The sequence below is a fragment of the Neopsephotus bourkii genome, unplaced genomic scaffold, assembly GCF_033783945.1.
Source record: "Neopsephotus bourkii isolate Nb327-2 ecotype Australia unplaced genomic scaffold, CSIRO-AGI_Nbou_v1 NB_1541, whole genome shotgun sequence".
In the NCBI taxonomy this organism is placed as follows: domain Eukaryota; kingdom Metazoa; phylum Chordata; class Aves; order Psittaciformes; family Psittacidae; genus Neopsephotus; species Neopsephotus bourkii.
This window is the reverse complement of record NW_026902017.1, coordinates 438,190-455,424: the sequence shown is the minus strand read 5'-3', so window position 1 is coordinate 455,424 and position 17,235 is coordinate 438,190. Positions and strand designations below refer to the sequence as shown.

Below are 17,235 nucleotides of genomic sequence, written 5' to 3'. Positions count from 1 at the left end.
CCAGGCTTCAAAGGTACAAATGGTTTCACAGAACATACATTTTAAAAGGGACAAGTACAAACATTACAAAATGAACAGAATCATTTTTAAAATACTTGTATTTGTTTAACCGTTAAAAACGACATGTACAGAAAGAGCTAGCAAAGCTAACAACTTCCTGCTGCTCCAGTTAGTGTTGCCTGCATGCACTGGGATAGTTACTGTGGAACCGAATCTCTGGCCATCTCTTCTGGACAACTTGCAGTTTATGTCTGATAATGCTATGTGAAGGACTAAAGCAATCCACAGGCTCACTGGCAGCTGTCTCATGTCGTCTGGCTTAACAAAAAGGCATTGAAATAAAAATGTTGTCTGTGGTTTACTTCAGAAACCAAGAAAGAGCATGAGAGAGAGCGCATAAGCACACACACGCGAGGAGATCACACACAAATGAGAGAATACCAGGAAGCTGCACTCGCCCTGCCACCACAGGAAGAAAGCACAGCAGCTCCCAGAGTTAGTACAGGTTGGGATTAGCTTGGTCCCATGGATCTCACCATCACTTGACAGACTAAGCTAAAAGCAAGGCAAGAAAGGTTAAGGGGAGCAGAACTCCATGTGTTGCATGTGTGCATTCTCTCTCACACCCTCCTCTTCAGGCTTTCTGAGGTCCCAGCAAGGTCAGTTCAAGAGGTTCTCCCATCCAACGTGTAATAGCGATACATTAAACCTAAGACCAGTGCTCCGAAGATGGGTATTAGCCATGTTGACCAGAAACTATAGAGAGAATAAAAACCAAACACACAACAAACCAAAACACACACACATAAAATAGAATAAAATCACAGGTTAATAATTCACTGAAAATGTTCATCACTTATTACATGTCTGTTTTCTCCCAGGGAACTCTATAAACCCATGTCTCATCAGCTAACAGACTAGCCAAAGGGGCTGTGGCTCTCAGGGCTGGGCAGCATTGGCCATCCCCATGCTCAGTGCTCAGCCCAGTCCCTGTGAGAGTCCCCTGTGCCTGCAAGGGATTGGTGCCTTAGAAAACAGCAGCTGAATTGTTGAAGCTTCCAGCCTGGCACATACAGAAACCAATTTGAGGTTTTTTGTTGTTGTTTTGTCTTGTTTTGTTTTTCCTTAAATAAGTCAGACTGTAATTTGTGCTATACAAACAGCTGAGTTGAGTCAAGGATGGAAATTGCTACATCCATCCCACAATAAATCTTCCTCACTCATAAACCAGAGGCCACAGGCTCACCTTCAGCAGCCTCCTTAGCTGAAAGATTCTGCATCAGCTACAAAAGACTAAGGCCGTGTTCTGGCTCTAAGGATTTTCAGATAAATGGGGCTGGTCATGGTGAAGAACCTCCAAAAACATGCACATCACCACGTTGTGTCACCCTGTGGTTTGCAGTGCCCACTGAAATAATCCCTACAGGGCAGAGGGACAACAGTGCCCTAATATCCCTAGGATTTTTTTCCTGGCCATTAAAGTTAATAATGCAGATTTACAAACGGAGAGTGCTAACCCCTTGATTTCTTACTCAGTTTTTCTTAAGAGGATACTATACCTTGATTGGCCTGAGGATGTCACACTTGGATTCTGAAGGAAGAAATAGGGAGTTAAACATGAGCTAATGAGACTACAAGACTAAGCCTGATTACAAACACAGAGTAAAAATAACCCTCCCTTCCTCTCGCAGTCACCTCTATCACAAGCATGGACGTTTCTGGGGCTGTTTGCCATTGTGTTCACCTCCACATTCTTTCCATCAATCCAATCCAATTCCTCCCACCCAGTCACGAACTTCACACTGGAACTTGCATCCTCACAATAAAAGGTCTTGCTCATTACCTTGCAAAGCAGCCTGTTTCTTTTAAAACACTAGGGACTGTGACCTGCACTCCGATACAGACCGTCCTTTCAGTGCGATGCCCTCTCTAAACCCCTGCCCACGTTCCCATTTGCCATCCTGCTCCCTGACCACTGAAGCATACAACCACAATGTTCTCATCGGCTCTCCCTCGCACACAACCTGTTTCCAAACTTCTGCACTCCTCCTTTTATAGAACTCTTGCGAACTTAAATCCTCCTTCCAGTCAGCTGCAATTCTCACTTGGGCTTTCATCAACTCTACAGCCTCGATGGTGATTGCTGCTCTCCAGTTTAAACAATAACTACCAACCAAAAACCACCTTTTGTGCCCATCCTGAATGGAATTTTCTCAGTTTTCTGAGAGCTTTAGTGCTTCTGTTCTGCTGTAATACATTCAGTGGCTGCTAAACACTGACACTTACCTGTTGGATGCTACCTCTTCAGCTGCATTACAAGGATATACATGTACAGTTTTTTATGTGTTTGTTGCTCCCACCTATTTATTTTCACATTACTGAGTTCTACCTCTTGCTGCTGTTTTTAAGTTATAGTTGGGCCTGTTTTTGAAACAGATGATGTATGCTGGAGAAAGGCCTTAGCAGTACATAACTCACTGGACTTTCTCTTCAGAAAAGTATTTAACTCATATCCAAGGGAGCCACTCAGATTATTTCGAAACACATTTATGATCCTGCTTATGAAACAGAGTTAAACAAAACAATAAATTTTAAGGTGAATATATGCATAATTATGCTGTCCCATGTTTTAACTAAGTGTAGGCTTCATACAGCCTGAATTATTCGATGACTACATCAAGCAAACACTCTCAAGGGCTTCAGCCACTGCTCCCTCTGTTGACAGTTTCCCTCTTGGGTCCTGCTACCCTGCAAGCGGCCCTGCTTTGAACAGCAGCTGATGAAAGTGGTGTTGAAGGCAAAGCTGCGCCTGGTCTAAGCCTTCAAGCCAAGCACAAAGAAGCCAGCTGGAAGGCACATGTTTACCTCTCCTATGGGATTCTATTTATTACCATTTCCCCATCCCCATCCATTTCAAAGGCATTTTTGCCTGTTCTAATCCAGGAGTACCTGACTTTTAAGCAACACCAACAATTACTAGGGCAGTTAACAGAGAATTCTTGTTTTACAGCCAACCCCACAGTGGCTGTGCCTGTCTGCTGGCTTGAATGTAGCAACACCAACAGTTCAGTGGCCAGGACATAGCGAGTGATGCAAAAAAACAGTTTGTGGTTCAAGGTGTGGAAATAACATTGCTGATGTGAGAGGAGAGAGGGTACAAAAAACCTGTCCAATTTCACAGCAAGGTTACTGCTGAGTTTTAGAACAAAAACAAACGTATAATTTGCTTGGAAGATTTATTCATTACTTCAGCTTGTTTAAACAAAAAGCCACAAGCTCCATAGAAAAAAAAATAACATAAAAGAGGTGTGTGACAACTTCTTTGTTTCATTCTATGAGCGTCATTTCCACAGCATTAAATTAAAACAGGAAAGTAAAATACTAATAGCTTACCTTGGAACCTTCTTTTTTACGATCATGCTGTCAAGGGGAAAAAAAATAAGAAGAAAAAATATAAGCACTGACTTCAAGAGAAACCTGCAGTCTTGACAAGGGAATTGTTCCCTACACAGTCCTCATCAAAGGGGCAACTGCCTGGACTCGGGTTTCAAAGGAGGCATTCCTTCAGCACCCAAAGGCACAGTTGTTGCAGCAGGCAGGAAGCTGGTGTTTGTGCCATGCCCCTGTGATCTCTCACCCTCTTGAACTCTAAATTACAAGGCAAGGCGAAGTTATGGTACCACCCCTAAAGGAGCAAGCTGATTAGATGACATTCTTTAAGCTCCCTTAATTTAATTGTAGTGATAAATCTGTTTTAAATGGTGGGAAGAGAAGGCTAATTTAGTTTTGTTTCCTCAACAGAGATTGGTTTTCCTCAACAGAAATCCTGGCCAACATAGAGACTGCCCAAAACCCTTAACTACTTACTTATTTCACAAGACACATCTTAGTCTGTGTGTTCAGTGGGTTACACAAAGGAGAATCACACTTTCACACAGTCCCACCCTGTGTCTGAAAGAGGCTGTGTCAGTCAGCTGGTCCTTACCGGGTGGATCTCCCCGATGTAGTACTGCTTAAGCATTTCCCTGGCATCAGAGGAATGCCCGACATCTTCAAAGCTCTCCGTGGCATCTCTGCCAGCTTGTTCCAGCAAAACCTCTTCTCCACCTGGATGCTGGAAGAGAAGAGTTCAGGTGATCAAAGGGGCCTAGATGCAAAAAAGGTACAAGAGTACCTTTGCCTGCCTGCTTTCGTTTCTTCTGTTCATCATGGATGCCTCAAACCAGCACCATCAAGAAAATCTTCCAGAAGTTCAATTGTCTAACCTCTCCTTCAGGAATTTACAGAGAACAATGTGTGCTGCACAGCCTGGAAAACACCTTCCGTAATAAAAACGCTCCCAAAGAAGCAAATCCTCAATGTACACAGGGAGCACAGCTTTATCCCCCACAGCAAAGCTATCCCTTCTGTGATTCCATAATGGATTTGGCCAAGAAAATACCACAGACAAAAGAATATCCTCATGTAATTCTTCATGGGCTGTGCTGCACAAATCAGACTCCCCTGCTTGCAGAGGAGCCTCTCCTGCATGATTTTCACAAGAACTGCCCTGAGGCATCTTAGCTGCTAGGCAAGCACAAGACAACACTGCCTTCACAGGCACCAGGAAAGGATATTCTGCTTCTTCAAATACTTCAGAAAATAATAGCTTTTGGCTGACAGTCAAACGAATGGAAGAGAATAGAGAAGTGCTTCATGTTTTCTAGTGGCATAAGTGGCTACAGCTCTAGTGTAGCACCAACAATACTGCATTCATCCAGTGTACAACCAACCACTCAACAACAGGGAAGGGAAAATAAGTGTCATGAAAAATGATCAGTTTGACATCAAAAACTGATCTCAGATTCAGAAGTTACAACAACAAAAGTACCAAATCCGCAAGGATGCTCCACAATGACACTGATGTTTCTGTGGTGGCAGATGGTCACAGAAAACTGACAGAGAAAGTGGTATGAACTGACAGAGAACCCTGGTGCAATTCTGTTCTCCTTGATGGTTTGGATTCTTGTCTAGCACTGTCAATACCGTAAGTTCAAGAACAGGCATGCTAACCACAAAGCCAGCAAAGTGCAATGTCTTTACACTGCGAGTGTGAACAACTAGTTACATTTAAACAAACAATCAGCTCAGTTAAACCAATGAAGTCTGGCTTCTGAGTGCACACACAGGGACTAACCCAGTTTTTTACAGCATCAGGCCACAAGGACTAAATATGCTGAGGTGCTTATAAAAGCACCTGTAGAAACTAGGGGATAAAAACTGGCCATCTACTTTAAGCCTTCTAGAAAAACTCCTTCAGGACGTTTAACCAGGAATCTCATTTCAGATGGAAAAAGATCAGAACTGAATTTTAAGGCAACACCTTTGCTTTCCTAATCATCCACCCTAAAAGGGCAGAAAAAAGCCTGCAGTAATAGGGAACATGCAGTGGATATTGGCTTTTGGTGGCATCGAGTCTTTGCACATAGGAGAGACAAGAAGAAAGGTAAAGTTTACTCCTCTTTGGGTCTGAAGCCTTTCCATGCACTTACTAAATCCACAGTGACAAAAAAAAAGAATTGATTATTCATGCACATCTGTCTTTTGCTGTAATCCCGAAACCAAAAGACTTCAGACCATTTTGGCATATCATCTTTCTGAAAGGACTCCCTAGTCTAGACAGCCACAACTGCAACCAGACAATTCTTACCTTGTCATACCTGAGCTAACGTAAACCCAGACTATTTATACAGGAAGTCATTTATGCTGCCACAAAACTTCTCAAAGCTACAGTTTCTGCAGGAAAACATGAAAACTGGAAATGTTGCAACTGTGGGAGAGGGGACAGGAAGGAAGGGGAAGTAATTCCAGAGGAAACAACGGCTGAAAAATGTCTGTTTCTGAAAAGAAACAGACAAAAGCAAATAAGAACAAGAGAGGTGGGCCCAAGTGCCGGTCCTCAGAAGTCTTCCTCAACAACAGCAATAGAAGTGGAACCTCCTTGTCACTGGGGCCTTCAGCACATACAGTAAAGTACACATTGACAGCAACATTAATAGCCTTGAAGCACCAGTTCTGGAAGGGCATGACCAACACTGCTGAGCAAAGAACACAGTTCTACAGGGAGAACCCTGTCATTTGGGACTAAAAACACAACAGCCATCACCAGTTTAAGAGGCCTTGGCCCAGGCAGCACAGAAGGGAGGCCAGCCTGCTCCTCCCACAGTCAGGAGACTTGGAGGGAGGAAACCCAGGACTTCCTTGTGCTCTGCAGCACTCACAGCTATAAGAGGGGCTCTCAAAAGCACCATTTCAGTGTGCCATTTCACTTGAGTTCTCCAAACTGCATCCAGAAAACAGCAGAGTAGGGAGTTGTGCAGCACCATATTCATACCAAGTGCACTTAAGTGTTACTGACACACTTAAGATGGCAGTTTGCCCCTGATGACTCACTTCCTAATTAGCAACTCATAGTCCATCTCCAGTGTGCAGCCAGCAAAGCCGTATTTATTCATGAGACCTCAGAAGATGCTTTATCTGTGTAGCCTTTAGAAGGGATACAGAGCAAGCAAAAAGCATCAGCAAGGCAGAACTGAGGCGCACAGCAAAGGCACAACACAAACTCGCTGCAGAAGGCAAGAGCCAAGAGCCAGCCGCCTTTCCGCAAACTCTCAAGTGCCTATCTGCATATGCCTGCTTGGCAACTGCTGCTACAGACCCACTGCAGACTACAAATGAACTCAGAAGCAAAGCTAAGCTCTATGACTAATTAGATTGCTGGATCAGGTAAGACACAAGATCATCAGGTTGAGGAGGGATGCAGCAGCTTTCATTCCTAGCCCCCAGTATTAAGAGAAATAAGCCAGGAAAGGAAGAGTATCAATGTGCAGTAATAAGGTGCCAGTACAACACAAGACAGGAAACAAGGGCAAGCAGCCACATAGACACCAATGGTGTTCATCAGCCACACATCCTTCAAAGCTTGTTTTAAAATGTGGAACAGATTCCCCCAAAAATATCTCTGCAAAGCTGGAGCAAGTCAGCATGAGCAAAAACAGATCTCTGACATTCCTCCTTCTCCCTTACAGAGTTCTGGTCTCAGATACACCAGAGTACGCAAGACTCAAATGCAGAAGGACAAAGAAAAGGTACGCAAACTTGCTGCCTCTGTTGTGAAAGCAACCATCTGATAAGTCGCTCCTCTTCACTTCCATCTAAGTGATATGCTCTGTTAGGACCATGTAAGTTTAATGAGAAGCTGTCGGTAGAAGAGTATTTCCTTCATTTGAAACACAGTTTGAAGAACATTATATTTGAAACCAACTGACCAATGTGGGTTAGAGTTGTTACAACCCAGGCTCATGCCACTTGGAAACAAGTTAAAATAGATTTCTACCCACACTTCTCACGGGTATCAGAAGCAACACCACATGCCAAGTCACAAAGCGGTGGTGGCTCCTGTGTCTTGTGGACTCAGGCAACAGACAAAAAGGCATACACTGAAGAAACATGTACCTCCAGAGTCTTTTAGTACTGTGTAAAAATGAAGATAAACCAGGTCCCTCTATCACTAGAATGCTTGTGAAATTAAGTCTATTACAGACTGTGAGGGTGTATGTGTCAGCAGACCAGACCTCAAAAGCGCCTGTCGGGGAGGTAGACCTGCCTTCCTCTGCTTCCTGACTCATCATTCACATATACCTGAGCAGCCAGCCCTTTCTACTCTAGACATAGCCTTCCCTTGCTTTTCTAGACTACTGCAATGAGGAGTAATATTCTGGTGGTCCAGCCACCTTGATCTGGGAGAAAATTACACTGTTGCCATAGGCTATCTCAGAATGCACTTTCAGGCTTTCTGAAGCACAGGAGGTTGCAGCCTCTCAGAAACTCCGATGAAATATCAGTTGCTTTCTTTGCACATTACCTGCATTTTCTTCACCTCAGACTTAAACAGAATTTTGCTCTGTGGTGTCTTAATTGTTACTCTTATTACATAGTAAATAACAAAGTAAATTGGAAGTTTCAAGTGATCTATGCTTCAAACAACATATGGATTATGAGTTGGTTAGCTAATGGCTGACCTGCTGTACCTACGTTGCAGGAACCACGAAGCAGAACTGAACAATCTCTTAGCAGTGAGGCTTCTTCAGGATTACACAAGCACTCTGAGGTAATGCTCTGATGGATATTCAGCAATCCTGTTCAAATAATCTGTGACCAAAGGCCAGAAAAGGCAACAGTTAGACACAGCTTCAGTGACTACACAGGGAAAACACTACCCACTGAAAGCCCGATAGTTGCAGCTACAGCAATCAAAGCTCTAAAGCAGAACAGTTTATCAGACAACTTCAACTTTTAAACAAGTTCTAATCAGTTGCACATTGTTCCCCTGTCACTCAACTGATTGCAGTGGGGTAAGAGATATAAAGTGCATTTTTGTGAATAAATCTACACTTAAAAGTCTCACTACATCAGCAAGGGGCATACATAGACCGTTGTGTCAGCCACACTGCCACAGTTAAAATAAGTCGCCTTATTCTTCACTCCCTAGCCTGAGTAGAAGTTTTTCACATTGGAAAAAGGCACAAATGGGATAAACAAGTTGGAAAGGACAACATGAAATATCATCTAAAGGTAAAATTCAGGGCACTGCTACACCTGGCCTGCAGGGGGGGAGCAAAGTGTCTTTCTGGGCCTATTTATAGTACTGAAGGTGTCTCAGGGAGCATGTCTAAGATGCAACAGAGAACACTGAGATGAAGACTGACCACCACGCGTGTCTCTGCTCTGAAAGACACCATCATTCACACCAGGGTTAGTATCTCAGAAACATTTTTCTAATCCTTAAGTCTAAAAAGCAGTAATTAGCAACCATATCTGGAACACAGAGGCAAGTGTAAGACAAGGCAGATGGCTTCTGCAAGTACTGTCCCAACCTCCAGCTGGTTTTGGCTCTTCCTAAACCCACAGTGCTTTGCTATTCGGAAACAAGCAGTGAATTGCTTTTCCACGTTTTTGCCTAGTCTTCCCCATAATCTACTTAACCTTCTTGCATCCACAACAACCTTTGGCAAGGAGTTCCACTGGTCTGCTCCCTGTTGCATGAAGAAACACCATTTGTTTGTTCTGGACCTGGCTTCAGCTTCTTTGATGTCCCCTGGTTCTTGTACTAGACTTCCAGTTGCAGGCAAACATGGAAGATTTAAAAAACTAGTGGAGTAACAAGCCTTCTTCAGAACACACCCACCACTCTGCCAGTTTGAGCTGCTCAGCAGAGGTGGCTGGGCTCACAGCTTTGTACTCCACTGCACCCACCCAAATTCTCAGGAATTTGAGAGATGCCAGATGACAGGTTTGGCCTACTGCCGGGGAGCCAAAACACTGTCCGGGGGGTGGAGGGGTGGGTTGTGTGTGCATGTAGGAGGAAGCAGTCAGCTGCTTAAAAAAACCCTCACGTACCATCTGGAAAACTTCTGGTGTTGTGAACTAACCTGGAACAGGAATCAAGAGTACCTTAATTCTGTTCATAGCTCCACCACTTCAGAGCTTCCTGAGGTAAGAGTCACACTCAAAATGATTTGTCTTCTCTTTCCCACCCCAAGAATAAACTGTCTACAGTACAGTTTGCATCTTCTTGTAGATGTGTGTGAATAAACGTGCAACTGGTCCCTCACCTCAGCCAGACCTCTGGGCTCTCAGGTAAAACCAACAGCTGAACATCAGCTAGTAATTCTTCACACCACTGCTGCTCTGTAGCTCCAAAGCTCCATGCTTCCACCAAGCACCATCCCACTGTCCCACAGGCCTTTCTCTGCACCATACTGGGGGCCTCAAGTCTCTCTTGAGTATCAAAGACCCAAGAGCAGCAGCTGCCTTTCAGCTCCTGGACCTGACACAAAGGCCTCTATAAAGAGTGGAGTACCAACAGTAGACAGCAGTGGGCAAACGAGAGAGCAGCCAGGATCCATTTATGGGCCTTTGGAAGCAAGATTTGTTTTGTTATAAAAGCTATAAACATTGCAGAACTGGCTATGGCCCCTGTACAAGAGAGCTCCCTAATCTGGCCACTGAAATACCTTAGAGGGTCTCTTAAAATAACTGTTGGGGCAAGACTCAAAGCACAAATCAGATCCTGAATGAAGTATTATGATGCTGGACCCAAAGAACAAAACAGGTTGTCTCCAACTTCATAATAAAATATGAAAACCTACACAGAAAGCCACTACCTTCTGCTGTCAGTCCGCTGCAAAAAAGCAGCCAGGTTATCATTCTCTCCTCTGGTAAGCCTCTACACCACACAAAGGTAGCTTTGCCATTATATGTTATGACTACATAGCAGACGTGCTTTAATCATACATGCCTGGAGGAAAATAGTAGTTTAATTTAGACAAGCAAACCAACAAGCAGCAACATGTGCATTTTCAATGGGTTGCTCTGCTTTTAAAGCCAATTCAGACTAACTTTTGTACGTTACCCTGTAGATGCTACAAAGGTTTGGTGATATTTTAAGCTGGGATAAACCCCTTTGAAAGTTTTTGCCATTTCTTCCCTCTATGCTTTTATCCCCAAATGCTAACAATACAATCTCAGCCTTCTCAAAAAACAGAAGGCAAAAGCATCAAGTCCAGAAGCAGCCTTTGTCCACAGAGCCAAGAGAACTGGAGATCAGGCAGCAGAGTGTATTGGTTCCAACCCATCCACTGACGGTCCCTGAGGGAAGGCAGTGCTGCAGCAGGTGCTCACCTACTGAATCACCTTTACTCTCTCCTTCAAGTTATGGGGTGTCCCTGGAGATGTCATATTTAAACTACTGATCCAGCCTGATACGGTTTACCCTACAAGGCCAGAGGTGAAGTAACACAGCTGACAGAGAGCTGCACGTCGCAGGTGAGGCGTGCCTCAACAGTTCCATGGGGAGCAGAAGGTGACTCAAAGGAGTCCAAGCACAACCCCTTCGCCAGCATGACCCGCCGTTCCTCTCCCGGTTATGGCAGGTACTTTGGGCAGGGCAGGCCCTGTCCTGCGCACACTAACCGCCCGTGCGGAGAGCAGCCCTGCGGGGTCAGGGCTCCTGGGACCCTCCTTCCGCCAGTGCTGGGCCCCCACAGCCTAGGCCAGGAGCCCCTCCCGCCCCAGGATCTTTGCCCCCCGTGTCACCCCTCCTGCACACCCCGGCCCCCCCCTTCCCTCTCACCCCCAAACGCCAACTCGAGGGTCTCCCCGCTCCCGCCGGCGCTCTCCTCCCTCAGCACCCGCATGTTCCGACCCCGCACCGCCTGCCCCATAGGGAACGGGCCATGCGCCTCCCCGCCCGGCCTCACCTCCTCCAGAAAGCGCGTAACATCGTAGACGCGCCCGTGGATAACGAACCAGGCCTCGCGGCTGGAGTTCCGCTTCCCCACCTCCTCCATCGTGAACACGGGCCCGGCCTCCGCGCAATCCCCGGCCCCCGCGGCCTTCCCGGACTCCATGGTGGCTGCCGGCAGCTTCGCAAAACGATGTTTTTGGCTCACGGCAGCCGCCGTAGCGACAGCACACCCCCCCCACGCACCCGCCCCCTGCGGCCACCGGCCCAGTCCGCAGGCCAATAAGGAGAGAGGCGGCGGTGGCGCGGCCGCTGGTGCCGGCTGCAGCCAGTGGGCGGGCGCGGCGCAGGGCCTGGGCCAATAGGGAGCGGGCAGAGCTATTGAGTGGGAAGGTGTTGGACGTGGCCATGCGTCGCCTTAGGCAGCGCGCTCCGCTGGGGCCCGGATCCCATCCCTCTGGGGCCACCGGAGAGCGGGTTTCGCGTCCCAGCCCCTGGAAACAGTTCGTGTCAGGGACTACCCGAGCTGCCCGCGGCCGGGGGTGCAGCCACTCTCCCGAGCTGGGCCGCAGGGAGTGTGTCTGCCGCAGGCCACCTCGGGATTGCCCCCGGTAGTAAAGGCTGCAGGTGAGTGCTGCCAGCCATCCATGTGAGTGCAGGGACAGGGAGCCACAGGTAGTGGTTGCTTCCATTGGGAAGTGTAAGGGATGTGTGCTGGTAAGGTTTATTAAGTGTGAGGGTCCCTTGGCCGAGCTGTAGCACTCCTTTGGTAGGCTTTTGATTCGACTGCCAAAGGGAAGGAGCGTCAATACCCCTCCTTTTGGTGTATTCTTTATGTACATAAAACAGATGGCCATGTCAGACCTTTAAACAGCCAGAGGAGGTGCAGCACACCTGCAAGTGCTGTGTTATCACCAGTTACCAAAGGAAAATGTTCACGTGTAGATCTCATGTGAGGCTCTTGGTAAATTCTTCCTTCCCAGCCCCATTGAACAGATTTAGGGCCAAAGAGGCTGTTTGGAAGCTCAGAAACGTGAGTAATTTTTACGTCTGATGGTTTTCATTTATAAACTGATAATTGTGGCTATGGAAATTATTTTCTTGCACTTGCAGGTGTGAGGTATATAGGAATGATTCGTGTCAGAAACTTACGAGTCCTTGTCATCATTGCACTTTGGGAGGAATCGAAAATCATGTGTAGAATGTATACGAATGATCAGATTAAGATGGGAGTTCCTGTAAATACAATGATGAAAAGAAAAGAAGGAACAAAGGAATAATCCTTCCTAATCAAAGTCTTTGTTACTTTAAGGGGTACTTTGTTTAACTACTTGAATGTCTCAAATGCTTTGCTAACTACAGAGGGTGTTTTGTTTAACTGCTTGAATACCTTAAGGGGGTTAGGTAATCAAGGGATACATTCTGTTAGGGGATGAGGTGAAACTTGTGTATTCAATATGTAACTATATAAGAAATGGAATTGAGGGGGCTAAGATAGTGGTTAAGCTTGTGACAGACATTCCCTGTTAATGTATTGCCAAGGAATTCAATGACTTTTTAAGAAGTTTCATCACCCAAAGATAAGATCCCAGCAACAGGAGGAGAACAATGAAAAAGAATCACGTCGGTATTTGGGTGAAGGAGACGACAGAATTGGCTGAAACCCAAGACCGAGGAGTATAAGAGACTGTACCCCAGAACTCTCGGTGTGCGTCTTGGGTGGAGCGGAGACTCCCCGGCGCACCCAGCGCTGCTTGCTTATTGCCTCTCGATATTAATCAATTGTAATAAAAAATTAATTAAATCAGATCATGGCCAAGATGGAATTTTTATATGGTCTTGTGATTTTGGTATTGGTGACAGATTGTTATAACTGCGTTATTAATTGTCTCTGTTTCAAGTGTTGTAACTGTGGAGTATATCTGTGGGATCCTGTGTGTGTGTGAATGCAAGATTAATAATGGGAAATTGGCAGAGTGGAGAGATCTTGAAAAAGAGTCCTTTAGGGTGCATTTTGGCACATTGGAAAAAACTGAGAGGGTTTCCTGGGGGCTCAGTAAACAAGAAAACATCGATAAAATATTGTAACCAATTGTGGCCTTTATATACTTTGGAAGATCAGGAGAAATGGCCTAAAAATGGAACTCTGAATTATAATACATTGTTACAATTAATGTTGTTTTTGAGGCGGCAGGGAAAATGGGATAAAGTGATGTATGCAGATATATTTTTCACTTTAAGAAACCACCCGGAGTGGCAGACAGAATGTTAAATTAATATAGCTCTGCCAGATCCCTAATTTTGGCTTTGGAAAAGGAAAGGGAAAACCATATAGCTAAGCTGGAGAGATGTTTTCCAGTCTGTGATATTGGGAGCAGAAGGACTTGGGAATGTTAAAGAAGTGTGGAGAGTCGGAAACATGTAGAGAAGAAAGAGCTGAGTCGTGCTGTAGGCAGGGCTACAGTGGCTGCTTTGGGACAAGTAGAAACTGGTGGAGGGACTAATGTGAGAGGGCGAGGCAGAGGTAGAGGAGGAATGACAGGCAGAGATGAGAAATTGGATTCTCTTGTGGGATGGAATCAGTGTGCATACTGTAAGGAGTTTGGATGTTGGAAGTGAGACTGCCCTGGGGGGAGTGCCATGGGGTGGCTCCAGTGACTGAATTAGAACTAGACTGACAGGGACCTGGGGAATCTACCCTAGCAGATCCACTGATTAAATTAAAACGAGGAACTAGAGGAAATAAAGTGGAATTTTAAGTGGATACAGGAGCAACTTATTTGATCTTAAATCAGAGGAAAAGAATTTGTGAAACCTTTAGAGTATAAATTGGGAAAACAAATAGGACTGCATAAATTTTTATACATACCAAATCCTCCAGAAATCTTTATTAGGGTGAGAAGCAACATTTAAAGAAGGCAAAATGGAATTAGGAGTCAAAAATAATCAATTAATTGAAGTTTGGAGTTTTATCTTTAATTCAATAGAAAAGCAAACAGGAGGACCTCCCTGAAATAGAAGAAATCCTTAATCAGGTATATCTGAGAGTATGGGCATCTGAAGTTCCAGATAAGGAAAAAAAAAAAAAAAAAAAATATCTTTGCCTGTTAAAGTAGAAATAAAAGGGGGGGCCTGTCCAATTAGAACAAAACAATATCCCTTAAAATTGGAGGCTCAAAAGGGAAACAAAGAAATAAAAAAAATGGATTATTAATTGAATGTGAATTGGAATATAACACTCTTATCTTGCCATTAAAGAAATCCGATGGGAAAATTTACAGATTAGTTCAAAATCTCAGAGCAATCAAATTGTGGAGGACATTCATTCAGTAGTAGCTAATCTGTATACCTTATTGACTAAATTGAATGCTAATCAGGGGTGGTTTACCATTCTGGACTTAAAGGATACATTTTTCTGTTTGCCCCTGGCCAAAGAAAGTAAAAATTCATTTGCTTTCAAATGGGAAAACCCTGAAACAGGAAGAATGACACAGCTCACGTGGACAGTGTTACCTCAGGGATTTTAAAAAACAGACTGACCACGTTTGGAAATCAATTGGCACTAGAATTAGAATTCTGGGAAACACCCACCCAGACAGGAACTTAACTACAGTATGTGGACGACCTGATAATTGCTACCAAAACTGGGAAAGCATGTGTTCAATGGACTGTAGAATTGTTAAACTTTCTGGGGCTAAAATGGATACCCGGTATCTAAACTGAAGGCTCAACTAATTCGAACTTGAGTATCTTATTTAGCATTCAAAATAACAGAAGGACAACCAGAACTTGGAGCAGCTAAGAAGGAAGCAATCTGCCAAACACCTTGACCATCCACAGTTAATGATATCTGGACATCTCTGGGAATGACTGGATGGTGTCAGCTCTGGATCCATGATTATGGTGTTCTGAAATGATGATAAGAACTGCTGAAAAAGGGTGGACACACACGTCACGAGTAAAAGGACCGGTAAAAGAATGGAAGGTTGTGACTGAACCTGGAGGCACCAAGCTGACTCTAAAAAGGACTTAATGAGTAACTGAGGGAATTCATATTGACTCTTGTAAAATGATAAGGGAAATACAGGTATAACTGGGCTCAGAGTTTCAATTGTTAAAAGTATATCACTGTTTGTAGGGAGGACCAGGAATCATTTTTGAGAAATCAGTTACAGTCCTTTTGCATTCGATGTAAAATTATCACCTCATTGGAACAGTTGTTTCGAGGCAAATGATATTGCCATAATAACCGACAGAAAATATACCTCTGACCTACCAGAGAGGGCAAGACTGGAGGGAATAAGGTGTTGCAGCTGAAAAGGTCTGCCGAGGGCTGCAACCCCTGGGGCTGTGACCGCTGAGCACTATGATCCTGACTGGACCTCTTTTGGTGTTGGTCCTGATAAGACCGGTATGGGAAACTGCCCTGGCTGCTAGAAACAACAACTGTAGTGAATATGTTACTACAACTAGACGAGGAAAAGTGACCTCTCAAACACTGTTCTATCACACTGTGTATGAATGCAAGGGAATGGTAACTGGCTACTGTATATATATTCAAACTCAATATGGACTTTGTAAAGAAGGAACTAAAATGGTATGTTTTAATCCGAAAAAACTCCCCTATCAATATTGGATAGAGATAAGAACGAACTCAGCAGAAGGAAGACTAATGGCAACAAGCCAAATAATAACTAATCTAAGACAACCTGTACGAGTAACCTTTGATGCCTGTGACACTATTGATGATGACCTATATTCAAATTGTGGAAACTTGGATTGGAGGAGGTATTATAGAGAATGTGAATAATATATTTGTCTCCGACCAAAAGAGAAATCATATTTACCTACAGGTTGTTATGCAGATTGGGAATATGATAGTTAATCCAAAAGAAGTTACCATTTTCGTGGACATACTGGATGGAGTTGTGCCTGTTGGAGTATGACTCCTACCTGGGGATGGCCCCAAGAATGCAAGGGAACCCAATTGAGGGCAGAAATTAGAAAGGGAATAACTTTTGCCAGTTGCACAGCCCATTCTTGTAATCCTGTCAATCTAACTATCTGGAATCCAGGACAATGGAGATGAGAGGAGGTAAAAATTGGACTAGTAATTTATGGAACTGGAGAAGATCCAGGGGTGATTTTACAAGTAGTAATTAAGGAAAAATCTAGAGAGTCAGTGCAAAACCACTTATTATTCAATTCATTTTATCATGAAATGGAAACAGGAGTCCAATATGAAATTCCTGCAGTTGCTAAAAATCTCTTTGTAAATCTTGCTGAAAATATAGCTAAAGCATTGAATGTAACTAACTGCTATGTTTGTGGGGGAACTAACCAAGGGGAGAGATGGCCCTGGGAGGCAGTGGAGAGTAATATAAGCAACCCTGCAATTTGGAAAAATCGAAAAGGGAAAAACAGGAGACAACAATGGATCTTACAAACGAATATAACTGGGAAAAGTTGCTGGCAGAATTTAGAAAATGGTGGGAAACCAGTAGGAAATTTACTTTGTAAAGGGGGTTATATATGGAACAGAACAAAGACTGGGAAAAATGGGGAAATCCTACAGAAATAAATCAGTGATTCAGTAACTGGACTAATGGAACTAACATACGAAACGGTTGGCCCACTCCAGATGGACATTATTGGATCTGTGGTAAAATAGCCTTTGCATTTTTACCTCAAAATTGGACAGGATCATGTATATTAGGAACCATCAGACCCAGTTTCCTTTTGTTGCCTATAAGCCGAGAGGAACGCTTGGGAGTCCAGTTATATACAGAAACAGGTGAACTAAGAAAAAAAACGATATAAAAGAGAACTGAAAATTGGTAACTGGAAAGACAAAGAGTGGCCACCTGAGTGAATAATTTCTTATTATGATCCAGCGACTTGGGCTGAAGGCGGGTCCTGGGGTTACAGGACTCCTATATATATGCTGAAGA

General features: G+C 44.2%; 2 protein-coding genes across 3 annotated transcripts in view; both read right to left on the bottom strand.

Moving 5' to 3' along the window:
• The window catches only part of NFAT5 (nuclear factor of activated T cells 5), a 138,266-nt gene that overhangs the window by 73,956 nt on the left and 47,075 nt on the right, over positions 1–17,235 (bottom strand). The gene's annotated exons all lie outside the window — the stretch shown is intronic.
• LOC133221478 (cytochrome b5) lies at positions 81–11,514 on the bottom strand. 2 transcript variants are annotated; one of them, XM_061370380.1, is made up of 5 exons: positions 11,301–11,514; positions 3,986–4,114; positions 3,394–3,420; positions 1,560–1,591; positions 81–314 (listed from the first exon to the last, which is right to left on the bottom strand). In XM_061370380.1, exons 1-5 carry the CDS (start codon positions 11,448–11,450, stop codon positions 170–172), a joined length of 483 nt encoding a protein of 160 aa, XP_061226364.1. In that variant the 5' UTR covers positions 11,451–11,514; the 3' UTR covers positions 81–169. The 2 variants fall into 2 exon arrangements, with proteins under 2 accessions (XP_061226364.1, XP_061226365.1); XM_061370381.1 differs by having other exon boundaries at positions 81–756; positions 11,301–11,510.